Genomic DNA, 14,014 nt, shown 5'->3' on the forward strand with positions numbered 1-14,014 from the left:
CTCCTCCCGACTTGTAGCATGAACTCTCTTATCTTATTCCTTGTATGTACGATTGTATGATTTGTACGTGTATATTAGGTACAATGTTTGTGCATTTTGTCTGACACAACACAGGGCAGCTTTTATCCAGATTTAATGTGAATGTATATGCTCATATACATACAACAGACAACTGCCAAAAGCAGGACTGACTATCCCTCGCTACAGAACACACAGTGTGCTGTTTGGTAGGTGAGAGAAGTAAACATTTGCTGGTCTGACAATATCAGACGATGTGCTGTGGAGAATTATGGATTTTCTCTCACGCTACTGAATCTGTGGAGCTTGCCGGGGCCCCAGCTCAAGTCAGTCACTGGCCCAAAACGAGTGTCCGGAGCATCCAAACCCCTTGATCATTTTTCGGTTTGCTGCACTGCATATTTTGTGATATTCTCTCATCTTGATTCGGCTTCTTGCTGTTTTTCTCACCACTGTTTTGGCGGCGTGCTGATTCCCAATACCTGCCTGAGGCTGCAAAAATCATTTGGTCCACCTTTGTGTTTCTAATGACTGACTCCAGCTGCCTGTGTGTATCCTCCTTACCCCGAATATTAATGAGAGCCTGGATTTCAATTTTTGTCCAATCAAGCATCCTGCATTGTTCTTCTTTTTAAGTCTTTGTTGTCCCGGTTGATACAGATGCAGCAGAGAAACGGGGGGTCACTGTTTGTTGAAGCCGCCTTTATTGAGATGTGACAGCACATCTGCATGACCGATCACGACATAAAGCTCTCCCTGCTCATTCATTATCACACCCGAAACAAAAACATAAATGTTGTTTCCTGAATGCCAATTGTGTTTTATTTTATTTTTTTACACGTAAAGACTCTACATCCTGGTTTTTCAAACAAAACTCTTCATGCACAATACATTACAACCAAAGGGTAATTTAATAAACACTGACCTGCCCGATGGAGGTTGAGTCGCACATGGCGGTCGTGTATTGCCTGTCTAGCTCGGGTGCATTGTCATTCAGGTCCAATGTCTCCACTGCAACCAGAACTCTGGAAACCTGGCTGGGATTGTCTGAAAAGACCCATCAGAGCGACACATATTACAATAGTGTTTCAAAATTCCCACACAGCTGCAAGCAAAACCATATACAAATTATATGAATACAAATCCCCACTGCCAAAAAAAGAAAAGAGAAAAAGAAATACCCACCAGTGTGCAGGTTTACACTCCATTAGTTCCACTAAATTGTCCTCATAGGTGAGATCAAGCATTTCAGTCTTTGTTCAAAAGCTTCAACAGCACTCAGATCATATTAGTGAGCACACAATTGACTACATATGCAGTTGTACGTTTGGTTTCAGTTGGCCCGTGTTACATCTCTCAGGCTCCCAGCTGGAGTACAACTGATACCTCCACAGCGGTCAAAACGGTGCCACTCCCAGCTCAAGAGTCAAGTGTGTGTGCGTGGGTGTGTATGCGTTTCTGAAAAAGAGAGTTAGCAGAGGGGGCATATAGAAAGCAGTCAAACAGCATGCAGTTGCACAAGGGTGCGGTTGAAATGGAATTGGCAGAGGGTCTCCCACAACCCATTCACTTGGATACACACACACACTCCAACATGAAGTTCTCACAGGCGTGCTTGAAACGCACACAGAGTCATAGGCTGAGCTGCACATTCACGATTACATTTCAGTGTACTCCGATGAAGGACACAGGCCTGGCTCAACAGCACACATCCTCGCTCAGGCAACCCCGCAACACAGCGTGGGTGACACTCTCTGTAACACACACACACTCACACACCGTGTTCACAGAACCAGAGCAGTAACACTGTGTCATGGATGGCAGCGGCTGGTTCCCGTCGCTGAGAAGCTGAAAATGAGCTCTTGCCGTAATGCCACTGGTTGAGCTGGCCTGCCCGTGGCCATGGCAGCTCTCCTACTGTGCTTTGTGTCAACACAGCCTCCAACAGTCTGTTTATTAGACAGAGCTCATTATTGAAGACAGGCACTCGCTGTGCTGCCTCCGCGGTCCTGCAAACGCCGCTGCCACAAGGAGCCCTGACTAGATTTTAAGCAAATATACTAACTCTGTCCAGAGCAGAGAAAAAACCACTTCTCACCCTTGGACACAGGGGCCACTGGACAGCGTTCTCCAAAAATGCTTCCACTCTTACACCAATCAGTAAGAAAGATTTCAAGGGGTGAGAAGGACACCAGAATAGTGGTCTTCACCTGCCTGAACAGCCATTCGAACTTTGCCAGGATGTAGCCGGAGGCTGGTGTCATCAGCAGGGGGAACATGATCTGTCAGCGCCTCCGAAAACACATGATGAGCTCAAAGGTATGAAGTTTCACATGATTGTTTTCTGGACGGCCACCTCTAAGTTTCGGTAGGAAACAGGATGCGAACACTTTGGCCTTTGCTGTCAAAGTCGGATGCTGAAATACCATCGCACCGCTTCCACTTTTACCCTCAGAGAGTTGTGATTTGCTGAGCAATAAGAAGTGCTTGTCAGGTAAGGTTAAACAGAGATTGTTTTTAGGCATCTGAATACACAACCAAGACCTTCCCTGTCAACCGATCCCTATCCTAGCGGAGCGGCAGTGTAAAAAAATAGATCAGCTGGTGATATTATTCACAGGCTTCATGTTTTTTCTTATTGTCAACAAATTGCAAACAAAAAAAACAAAGCCAACATATCTGTACCTTCAGTGACCTACAGTGTTGCACCGGCTGACGTGTTCCTTTGTTATGATGAAATTTATTTTGCGGACACTGTCCCGCTGCTGTAAATATCCACTAGAGCACCAGCTGAATATTAATCCAGTCCACAATAAATACTCCTATTTTCCTAAAACAACAGTGCTCAACTTTTTAGCCTTTAAGAAAATGAAACTATATATTAGAGGTGACATATTATGCTTTTTTCCGTTTCCCCCTGAACCTGAATATGAGCATCTATTTTTTTCATTAGGAACCAGTGGGCTTAGGAAAGAGCAGCACAGGTAAGTCAGAAGTCAGAAAGTAATGAGAAATCCATTTGTGCATTGTAAGTTTTGTTCTTTCATGGGATTTGAAGACATTTACCAAATTATAAAGTAGCACCAGCCCTATGATTTATTCTCCACTATCTCCCGAATGCAGGTGTCAAGACTTATAGGGCCTCATCTTCCAATGGCTTAGAGGGTTTTACTGCTATCAATAGATTTACTTTACAGGGTCACAAAGTTGGAAACAGAAGTTAATAAAACAATCTCAACTGATCGTGATTAAAAGCTCCAGAACAGCCAGCAAATGGAGACGTGATCGATCTGTCACCTGCACTTTGGTTCACATGCTGGGGCTCCGCTGACTGAAATATAACCTGTGAAGTGCCTCTGGGTGTTTGCTGGGGCTGGGCATCTGGGCATTAGTTGAAAGTGTTTACTATTCTCCTTTGCCATTACAGTGCGCCTGTGAGGCAATGCCTGTCCTTTATTTGTCGCTTTAATTCCTTGTTTCCCCCTCGAACCCTGATTTGAACAAATGTATTGCAGCATCAGATAACTCACACAATATAGATCAATTGATTCTCAGGAAGAGCTGTAACAAACTATTTATGGCGCCAAACAACATCCCTCTCGTGGCTTGATGACTCGAGAGCTAAGCCGCTTACCGCGTCACACGCTGGATACTGTGCTTTTCAGACACCAAACAATGTGCAGTTTAAACTCCCCATAAACCAGCGGGTGCAGGTGTCAGAGGCGGTAAATGTTTCACTGAGGAGTTTTAGCTCCAAATAAAAGAGCTTTTCCAACGAACAAAGTCTAATGATGTCTCAGCGTTAAAACTGTGTACAAAGAGGGACCCCTGACCTCTCTGGGTTGCAATGACGGTGATGTTGTGCCAGTGCTCGCGTTCTCGGTCCAACTCTGTGGCGGTGGTGATGAGGCCAGTGTCTGGGGTGATGCGAAACAGAGCCTCTGGGTCTGACTGAGGATCAATGGAGAACCTGGGGAGGAGGAAACAGGGCAGACGGAGCAGAGAGATGAAAAAAAAAAAGGGTGGAGGGAAGGAGCAAGCAGAGGTGGCAGTGGGGTGCAAAGTGAAAGAAGCACACATTGGGAAATGTGTGAGCGAGCGATAAGGAATTCAGCATTCAAATGGCCAAAGAATTAATATAGGGAGATTATCACAGCTGATTAGAGCTCTTTTGAAGTGCCACTGGTTATCTAAACATCTCTAAGAATACACAAACTATCATTCCTCTAAACACCCTCGCTCTTAGCATCCTGTCGGTCCTAATTGGGGCATGGTTTTCTATGATTGCAGCAGACAAACATTTTGCCTCCCTTGTTGAGTTTTCTCGAGACAAAAACCTACAACAAACACATTGGAAGCATGAAACCTTCAAGCTTGTGTGGTTGCACAGTGGCTCAGGGGAAACACTGAGTGGGCATTTGGTTCGCTTACATCTATGTGGTTGGTTCTTATCCGCTGCATCTTCTTCGTTTGAGTCGGAAAAGTTGGGTTTCAAAAACTATATATCCCGGTCTTCAGATGGTTTAGGTCTAAGTTTCAAAAAATCATTAAAAAAAGATATATCTGAAACTACATGAACTGAGAACTGTAAGTCTCAGGACCATTAAATGGTTGGTCTTCCATTTCACAGTGAAATTCTTGGTGTTGTTCATAAAAACAGCGCACTTAAAATTTTATAAACAACAAATACAAAACTGGAGGAAACATATTAAACAAAATACACATTTAGGTGTGTTGTAAGATTACATTCAAGATCCATATCTTTAAAGACAAAAAAAAAAGAGTTGTTTTTTTTATCATACTCCCAGTCAAAAATCTTCAGTATCACTTTCAGGGGTGAGCTAATATATTATTCACAGTGTGTTTTATAAAACATTCTGTTCCTAAAAACATGGGAAAAGGTAATGTATTTTTTTTAGGGCTGCAGGAAGCATTTCTTATTCATGGAGTGATGAAAAAAAGAGCTATGGAATAGTCCCTCAGTAAAAAACATTTGACTCTAATATGTCAACAAAATAAATTAAGTAAGTATATCTGATTCCTGTTCTGTTCTTTTGCTCCTGATATATCTGTGAAATGGTTTGATTACAAGCCTTCTAACTGTGTTTTTCTAGTTACTGCTCTAATACTTTATCAGTCAGTATATGTGATTTCCTTCACCTGATATTATTGGTCAGACCCGTATCAGGGTCTACAGCACTGACCCGGCCCACAGTGCAGGCTGGCGGGCAGTTCTCAGACACATCCAGGTGATATCGCGCCCGGGAGAACCTCGGCGGCTCGTCCGCATCCAGGACTGCGACTCTGATGGAGGCCCGGTCCTTGAAGGGGCCTCGGCGCAGGAAGCGAGGGTCCACGACGGGGTTGAGGACCTCCACAGAGAAAGAGTAGGAGCTTCGGCTCTCATAGTCTACAGCCTAGGAAGGACAACAGAGACGGATGATCAAATTTACAAACATATAAAAACATGAGCGTAGAAGTTTATAATCATTTTAGGTTTAAACATACACCTGCTGTGAAATGAATAATGATGACATGTTTTATTAGCAAGGAATTATGCAAATGTCACTGTTGTGAATATCAGATCCCCTCATTAGGTCCAATTCTCACTGCATTTTGCACGGATGACTGCTAAATTACATATCAAAAGCAGGGATGGTAAATAATGAATTATTCCAACAGATAACAGCTTTCCGAGGCTGGAGAATGGTCACATCTGTAATCAGCGGAGGAATTGGAATAAATAATACCATGGTTACCATACATGTTGTGAAGTTTGGATGTTTTGAAGTGATACTTTGAAAGTTGTTGTGGATGGATGCTTGGATCGTGGGTTTTGTGTGAAGGAGGAAAAAAGACCGTCATGAGGTGTTGATGTTACAGCATTGCCAATGAGATTCCTGATGCTCAAAGAGTTGAAAGGATTTGCTTTTTTTTCTTTGAGAGCTCCGACACTGAAGAGACTACATGTTAAGGCCTTGGTTTGACATTGCTTAGAATTGATGCTGGGGTAGTCTTGAGATTCTGTAGTGTTTTACTGCCAGGGTGTGGGATGATGATGCGTCGGTGCTGCTTTCTACATGCAGCACGGACGAATGTGAGCAGGTGGTATTTCAGGTGGTTGCACTGAACACCTTCATTTAGCTTCAGCTTTGTTTGCCGCTGCAGTGTTGGCAACACACTTGCTCTGTGTTGGTGGATACCTGGCAGGTAGTGTGTTTTGTTATAATGTTACGAACATGCTGGTGGGGGTAATTCCAGGCCCTGTGAAACATTGTGGGAGGGAAACAAACTTACATTTTTTCCCCCGTGAATCTAAAGTGTTGATCGTGAGTTTGCTTTCCGGGGGTTGTACAGGTTTTGTACTCTGTTGACAAATAATTTTCAAGAATAGTACATTTTTGATATTGAAACCACACACCAACTCTGTCACCATGGCAACTCAACAATCACCATAGAGACCCGTACCTAGCTATGAGCAGCATTAAAAAAAATGCCTTTGTATCCTTGCATCTACACAGGTTTAAGAGATTTCATTTGGGATAGGGGCTCCGGCCCCCGACATTGTTTGTTAGAGAGAAGTTATGAAGCCTATTTGTCTGAGGTGTCCCGGTGATTGCGTATCGCCACCGAGCCACCTCTGAGGCGATGAGATAGCCTCTGATCATGTTTGCCGAAATGATTGTTAGGGAGGCCAGAGGCACACACAGGTAATCACATATAGTACATCGACTCTGTCTCAAACACACACACACACACACACACACACCCTGACATACACACACCCTGACATACACCTGCTGTTGATTAAATCTGGGTCTGGTTCAAAATACCTGTTTGAGGTACGAGTGTTTGTGTGTGTGTGTGTGTGGGGGGGCTTGTGCGCAAGTACAAGTGGTTCTTTGAGCTTGTGGCTCCTCAGATCCTCTGTCAGTGTGTGTGAGTTGTTAAAGTGAGTGTGCATGTGAATCGTCTCAGTGTGTTTGGCACAGAAAACCACGTTGGACAGAGGATAAATAGGCTCCCTGTCTATGCAGGATATTCGCTGTCAGAATCAAACGGGTAAAAGAAAAAATCATTCTGAGGATCCCAGCAGCAGTGGGAATATTGATATCCTCTCACTCACGCTCCCTCCTTTCCTTTCCTCTTATTTTCTATTTCCCCCCCTTCCTCCTTTCTTCCCGCTCCCTGAGCTCTAATCCAAAGTAAACGGCTTCACAGAAAAATCAGCACTTTTGGAAAGAGGTGAAGATTGATTAAAAATTATGCGGAGAAAAAGGGGCGAATGAAAGACATCAAAACGCGAGCAATTTGGGGGAATATCTCTGCGGGAAAAAATAAATAAACAAGAGGAAGTGTCGAGGGGGATGGAGAGACAGAGCTTGTGGGAGTAAGTGTGCGTGTGCAGGGGAGGGTGTGGGGGGGGTTTAGTCGGGCAGACGGGGAGAACGTTCTCTGACTGGGTCCCCATTACGGGGAAAGAGAGAGACAATCTGTCTGAGGAGGAGAGGTGTCACTTACACTATGAGCACACACTCATCACCCCCCCTCCCCTCCCCTCCCCACCCCACCTCCACCCAGCACTCCATCACTCTGCTCCCCTTCCTCCGCTACCTCATGTACTCCATCACCCATTCCTCTACCCGGCCTCCACCCATTTTTTTCTCTCAGTGTGTGCGCTGACAGACCACAGTACGTACACTCATTCTTTTCCCTCATTTCGCCCCAACAGGAAGCACTTATCACACCACCACGCCTGATGGGCTTTTTCTGTTTTGGTACGTTTTGGTGTTTTTTCCGACACATGCTCGCGTGGGTGAACGGACGTGAACCCTCCTCGTTCGTGCTCTGCTGCCCCATGCTGACCTTGCACACACGCAACACCATACAAAGCATCTTTACGCCAAATTGCAGCAATTTTTCGACATTAAAAAACCTTTATATAACATCACACAGTCAAGAATGAAACAGTCGTTAATTATGCAACATCCTTGCAGACGCCATTCTATCAAACTCAAAGCAGAAACATAGCAAAGTGGATCTACAGGAGTGTTAAGTTGGCGTCACTCTCTTCTTGCAATGTCTTCCTCATCTACTTTACACACTGCTTAAATTGCAGTTGATTATTTCCTTGGCCAGTTGAGAAAAAGTTAACCAACAGCCACTTTGAGATTAGTAGTGAGTAATTTAGCAAAACTGCCATAAATTCACTGGTTCGAGCTTCTCAAATGTGAAAATTTATTCATTCAGAATCCAGGGCTTTGGAAATAATTTCTGCTATTAACTGAACTTTTTACAGACATAAACTATTCCTTCACTAATCATAGTGAACAAATGAATTAAAAAATAACCATTAGTTGCATGCAGTCACTGAAAGAGCAAAAATACATACATACATACTGTACTCCCTTATCTCTAGTTAACGTTGCCCTCCCCTTCTACACACACACACACACACACACACGCTCTACCTTCTCCTGTCCTGTGATGCAGTGCTCCCGAGGTCCTTTTTGAAATTCAAATGACTCTATGGAATTTCCCTTTCAAATTTGCCTTGCAGTTAGCAGAAAGGAATCAGCCGACCTGCATGCTAGACTGGGGATACATAATACATGTCCGACCTAAGAGGGCCGAACCATGGGCGTGCATGCTCGACTGAGCACGTGAGTGTGCACGTGCGTGCGCTTTACAGTACATGTACAGTACCGCGGGCTGAGGCCACAAAGCAGAGATGCTGCTTCTCGACGAATATTCTGAAATTGATGGTAAATAAATATTCTGTAAACCTGTAAACAAAAAGTGTGAGAAATCGGTGAACATATACTTGTGCACACCTATGAATGTGTGTGTGTGTGTGTGTGTGCGCGCGTTCAGCGCCCTGCTGTCCTTGGCAGCTTGAGATCTCTGTTGATTTTGTGCATTCTAAATCAAGATCATACATCACATTTGTCTCATGACAAATGCAGCTTTGGACATTTCTGCCAACGAGCACAACTGGGGAGATAAGAGAACAAAAGACTTTTCTAAATCTCCCTTTTGACTTTGTTCTTCCTCTGCTGCTCTTCCCTTCCCTCTGTCACTTGTCTCTTGTCCCGTCATATTCCTCTTTCTCAATGTGCGAGCAAGACATTGGTGTCTCTCTCTCTCTTCTCCTCAGTCTCACTTCCTCTCTCCATCCCTCCCTCTCTCTCTCTCTTTTCTCCCTCAGAGGAGATTAACACAATCTCTCCTCCGCGTGAGAAAACAAACACAGATAATCCTGGGCGCGCTGCTGGCGTGTGGCCGGGGATTAGCCAGCCGTTTTTAAGTGAAAGCATATGGAAATAATAACGGCAAACTGACACATGCGTGCGCCCGCTTGTCCCCCAGGTACGAGGAATGAAAGGCGCACAAATAGCAGGCTTACACAGCTCACGGCACCCCGGAAAAACATTCCTCAAAAGGGGAACCTCCTGAATCGGGATACCGCCGGATTCGCATTAATGATGTTGTGACATGCCTTGTGTCGCGTCTAGTGATCCCACTTTGTTATATACATGCTATTAAATGCAGCGTACACGTGTAATGAGGTGCTGTGAAATCGGAGCACAACCCTAGTTTGTTGTGAGAGTTCCTTTTTTTGCTGCACCAGTCGAGGTAAAAGCTCAAACAGTCAAAACACACTGATTCAACCGTCACCTGTCTGATTTGCATGTAAAGTATCCGTGTCCATCGGCTGAGGACAACGTTGTCCCATGTCTTTTCTGTTCTTCCAATTGCACTACATTGTAGCTGATCAGACTTTGATTAGTTGATTGATTTCAACGAAACCTTAACCAGCAGCCACCAGTTCGAGCTCCCGTCGGCTCAAGCGTTGCCCCCTTGGCCCATTAGGGGGCACTGCAGCAGAGCAATGCCAAGGAAGCCACGTGTGCCGGAGAGCGTTCTGCTCATTCTTCAATTACCTGCTACTTACACTGTGGCCTTGTTCACATGCTGTATCAAAAATCTATTAGCAGCAATATGTTCAATCATTAACAGCCATATGTAATAAGTAAATAACTGGAGTGGAGCAGATCTGATTGGCCAGGGCACAAAGAAGAACGGAAGAAAAGACCATCAAAAAAAAAATATATATATATATAGAAGGGAAACAAGAAAGAGGAAATTCATTTCTAATGAATGGATGAATAGCCCATTTGCTTTTTGTGTGCGCATATCTGTGTGTGTGTGTGTGTGTGTGTGTGTGTGTGTCTGTGTGTGTCTGTGTGTGCGTGTGAACATGAATGCGAATGAGGCAGACTGAGGCTGAGTCAGAGCCACAGACAACACACACTGTCTGACATGGCCTCCAGACACAAAACAGAGCGAGGATGAGGCAGGGGAGCGGATGCGAGATAGGGTGTTTGTGTGTGTGTGTGCGCGCGCGTGTATGTGTGTGTTTACATTTTCTCGTGCTTTAGGTTGTGTCTCACCCTGCACATTTGGACATGTGGGGGGAGATCAGAGAGAGAGAGAGAGAGAGAGAGAGACAGTAATGAAATGCAGAGAGACAGCAGCAGATGATGTGAGGAGGGGGGTGAGGTAACGGGGGGAGGGGGCTGATAGCGGATGCGAGAATGGGAGAAGGAGGGAAATCTTTTTATTGCTGGGGGTCTCTGTGGGACTGACAGTAAATAAGCAGTGATAAGCAGCAGGCACAGTCTTGCAGGCTTTTAATGACCCAGCTTCTCCCTCGCCGTGTCCCTGCCTTACCCCTCGCCTCACCGGGGCTTCACCGCGTTCCCTCCCTCCGCTCATCGGCACATCATCCACAGTCTTCCTCGTCTTCATCCGTTTAATTCTCTCTGTGCGCCCCTTCCCCTCCGTCTTCTCCTAGCTCCATTTTGTCATCACATATTCTCTCTCTGTCTCATTTGAACTATCTTCAAACTCCTTCCTCCAGCTCCCTCTCTCGACTCCATACATCCCTAATCTGCTATTAACAACCCCCCCCCCCCCCCCCCCCCCCCCCCTCCCTTCAGACCCCTCCCTCCCCAGCTCAGTCTCCCATCTGACACGTCGCTCTGAGGTGCTGTTTTCCCTCATTCCACACTGTTTAAACACAGGGGGGCCGCAAGGTCAAGTGTGTTATATTGACGTGTGCCTCTGTGTACGTCTCTCTTGGTGCATGTGTGTGTGTGAGTGGTGAGAGAGAGAGAGAGAGAGAGAGAGAGAGAGAGAGTGCATCTTGGATCAGCGGTTAAAGAGATTCAGCCTGCAGCAGCGAGATGACCAGCAAGGTCAAGGCCAGCTCTGTGGCAACACAAATTGTTCCACTCGGAAATCCTTCTCCTTCTCCGGGGGCGCACAGATCATCTCTTTCCCCTCTTAAGATTCTTCACGGTTAAAAAAATCGGTCAGACTCAGGGAAGTGGACACCAGGGAATGCGAATCATTATTTGATGCGACCTAAACATACAGTATGTACATATGCATAGCAACAGCAGAAAAAAAAGAAGAAAAAAAAAGTTAATATCTCAACTTTTTCTGTGTTAAGTGAATGGTAAACTGAGAGTTTAGCCCTTCTATAATTCTCGTACAACTCTTATTAGTTCCCCTCGGAGGCTAAATCCTGTTTACCTCATCATTTTTATTTTTTGAAATTTCTATGACGGTTTACTGCAGCACACCTTCCTTCACTAAACCCCAGCACTACGAGGGTGATAGTTGTATGTAAAAACCTGTTAAACGGTGCCTTACGGCGTCTGAAAAATATTCAATATACGTTCCGCTTTGCTTGGAAGAAGTCAAAACGGAATCCATGTGCGACCTGCGAGTCTTCAATTTGATTTAATATTTCACCCACAGCAGCAACTCATGGTTTAATCTGTAGCTTTGTCTTTCCCGGTGCCTCTGAGGGATTAAAGCAGCCCCCAAAACAGCAGGAAGGGGGCCGCGCTGAAATACTAATTGTACGTTTTGCTTTGTGTGCCTCAATCCAGAGGGAGGAATACTGCAGGGGGAGAGGGGTTGAGTCTACTGTATTTATTTAATGTACTTCTCTCTCCTGATACGCCCAGCACAAGTTGAACTGATCGATTCTCCCTTTCCACACAGCTCGGTTTTTCCACTTTCTTCCCTGCTCTCTCTTCTTCACTCCACTTGTTGCTGCCATGCTGCTGCCCTCCCTATCTCAAAGATTTCTTTCTTTCTTATTATTCCTTGTAGGTCTTTTCTTATTTTCTACCTGCTTGTCTCTCTGGACGAGTATTCCTACCTCCCTGCACCTCTCAGTCTCTTCCTGTGCTAATTTTTTCTCTTTGGCTGTCACTGACTTTGCAGCACTTGCTGCCTCTGCATCTCCCTCCCTCCCTTCACATGTCTCTCCCTGGCTCCTTCATACACTTACTCCCTCGTTATGCTGCACTCTCTGCTGTCGCTGCCTCGCAGGACCTCATCTCAACACTCATCCCTCACCTCTCCCGTCTTCTCTCTTCTCCTTCGTCCCCTTATCCTCACCTTCGAATTTCTTTCTTCTTGCATCTCTCACTGTATCCAGTCCTCCCCTCCTCCCTCCCTCTGTGCTGCTTTTCAAAGAAACTCATACCAGGCTTGGAAATCATGCTCTCTCTCTCTCTCTCTGTCTCTCTCTCACTCACACACACACACACACACACACAGACACACACACACACACACACACACACATACACACACACACACACACACACACACACACACACACACACACGCACACACGCACACACACACACCACCTCCAGGTGCGGATTGTTTTTTAACGAATCGTACAAACCCAAGGATGAGAACTGACACGGTGATAAATTCACACACACACACACACACGCACACACATGCACACACACGCACTCTCTCACACGCACATGCTCTCCCTCTTTGCATGCATACATCAGTATGTATGGCTACAGTGACTAAGAGGACACACAAAGAAATCTTTGTGAACCCGGGTGCTCACCGGTATAAACACACATAACACTCTTTTGAATACAAACCGGGAAATATATTTTGTGCAAATTGTCTCTGCACTCGGAAAACGTACATCCGTCTCCAAAATGGCAACTATCCAGAAATGTTCGGAAAAACTTTTGATGAGTTGTTAAAGGATTTTTTTTCTTTAAGTTTTCAAAGAAATGTTGAAGTCATAGACGTCAAACTACCATACCAACATATAATATTAAATGGCCACTAAATTTAACAGCAGCCTACAGTAGCAGGTCTAGGATAACTTTTTGGACATTTGGTTCCACGTTACAAGATTTGTTGTTCGCTATTTTTAGTTGCTATACCTTTTGAAATCGAATATCCTTATGTTGCTACTGCAGGTCAAACTAAAGTACATGCCACGCTCGAATACATGCTCCACTGCACATATCCATTCACCGTTTGCAGCCCGTTTAGGTGCCTACCACACGACGCCCTCCTGCTTATCAAGCCCACATTACACGTGGGTGCATGCGGGTCCTGTGACAGACATGTATGTAGTTTAACAAGTCACACTGGTAATGAGCGGGTGTCAGTGTTCGTCGCCCCCGCGGCGCAACACACATCTACAAAGAATGCGGTTATCCGGGGTGACAGGCCACTTAGGGAATTGCCGTTTGAAATTGAAATCATCTGGTATTACACTAAAGGGAACTATTAACCAGCTGAACTCTGGATGGGAAGGCAGAGCCTCATTGATCTTTCTGTGCATGCGGGGGCTCTGCATGGAAAATCTTTACTGAAAGGTGGCAGCCAAAAACACCTCAACAGTTCGTTTTTTTTACTTCTTTTGCCGCAAATTAGACTCAACTCGACTCAGCCGCTGCAAACGTTTGCGTCTGGATGTGTGATGCTTTGACTGAGCTGTGTATGGATATAGTGTATTTCTGTTGGATGTAAACAGATGGAAATGTTGATTAGGAAAAAAAAACTGTGGACTGGTATACAGCGGGCGAATCTAGCAGGAAATGCAGTTTAAAAATGCTCTGATTTGTAAGAGTCTTTGTGTTTCCAG

At 45.1% G+C, this 14,014-nt stretch overlaps 1 protein-coding gene across 1 annotated transcript in view; it reads right to left on the minus strand.

Moving 5' to 3' along the window:
- LOC118311660 overlaps positions 1–14,014 on the minus strand; it is a 129,000-nt gene that overhangs the window by 15,753 nt on the left and 99,233 nt on the right. Inside the window, exons 7-9 of the mRNA XM_035635680.2 lie at positions 5,179–5,435; positions 3,852–3,988; positions 944–1,065 (exon numbers count right to left, since the gene is read on the minus strand). Coding sequence (XP_035491573.2) covers positions 944–1,065; positions 3,852–3,988; positions 5,179–5,435 — 516 coding nt within the window. The remainder of the gene's footprint in view (positions 1–943; positions 1,066–3,851; positions 3,989–5,178; positions 5,436–14,014) is intronic.

This window comes from Scophthalmus maximus, chromosome 5 (genome assembly GCF_022379125.1).
Source record: "Scophthalmus maximus strain ysfricsl-2021 chromosome 5, ASM2237912v1, whole genome shotgun sequence".
NCBI lineage: Eukaryota > Metazoa > Chordata > Actinopteri > Pleuronectiformes > Scophthalmidae > Scophthalmus > Scophthalmus maximus.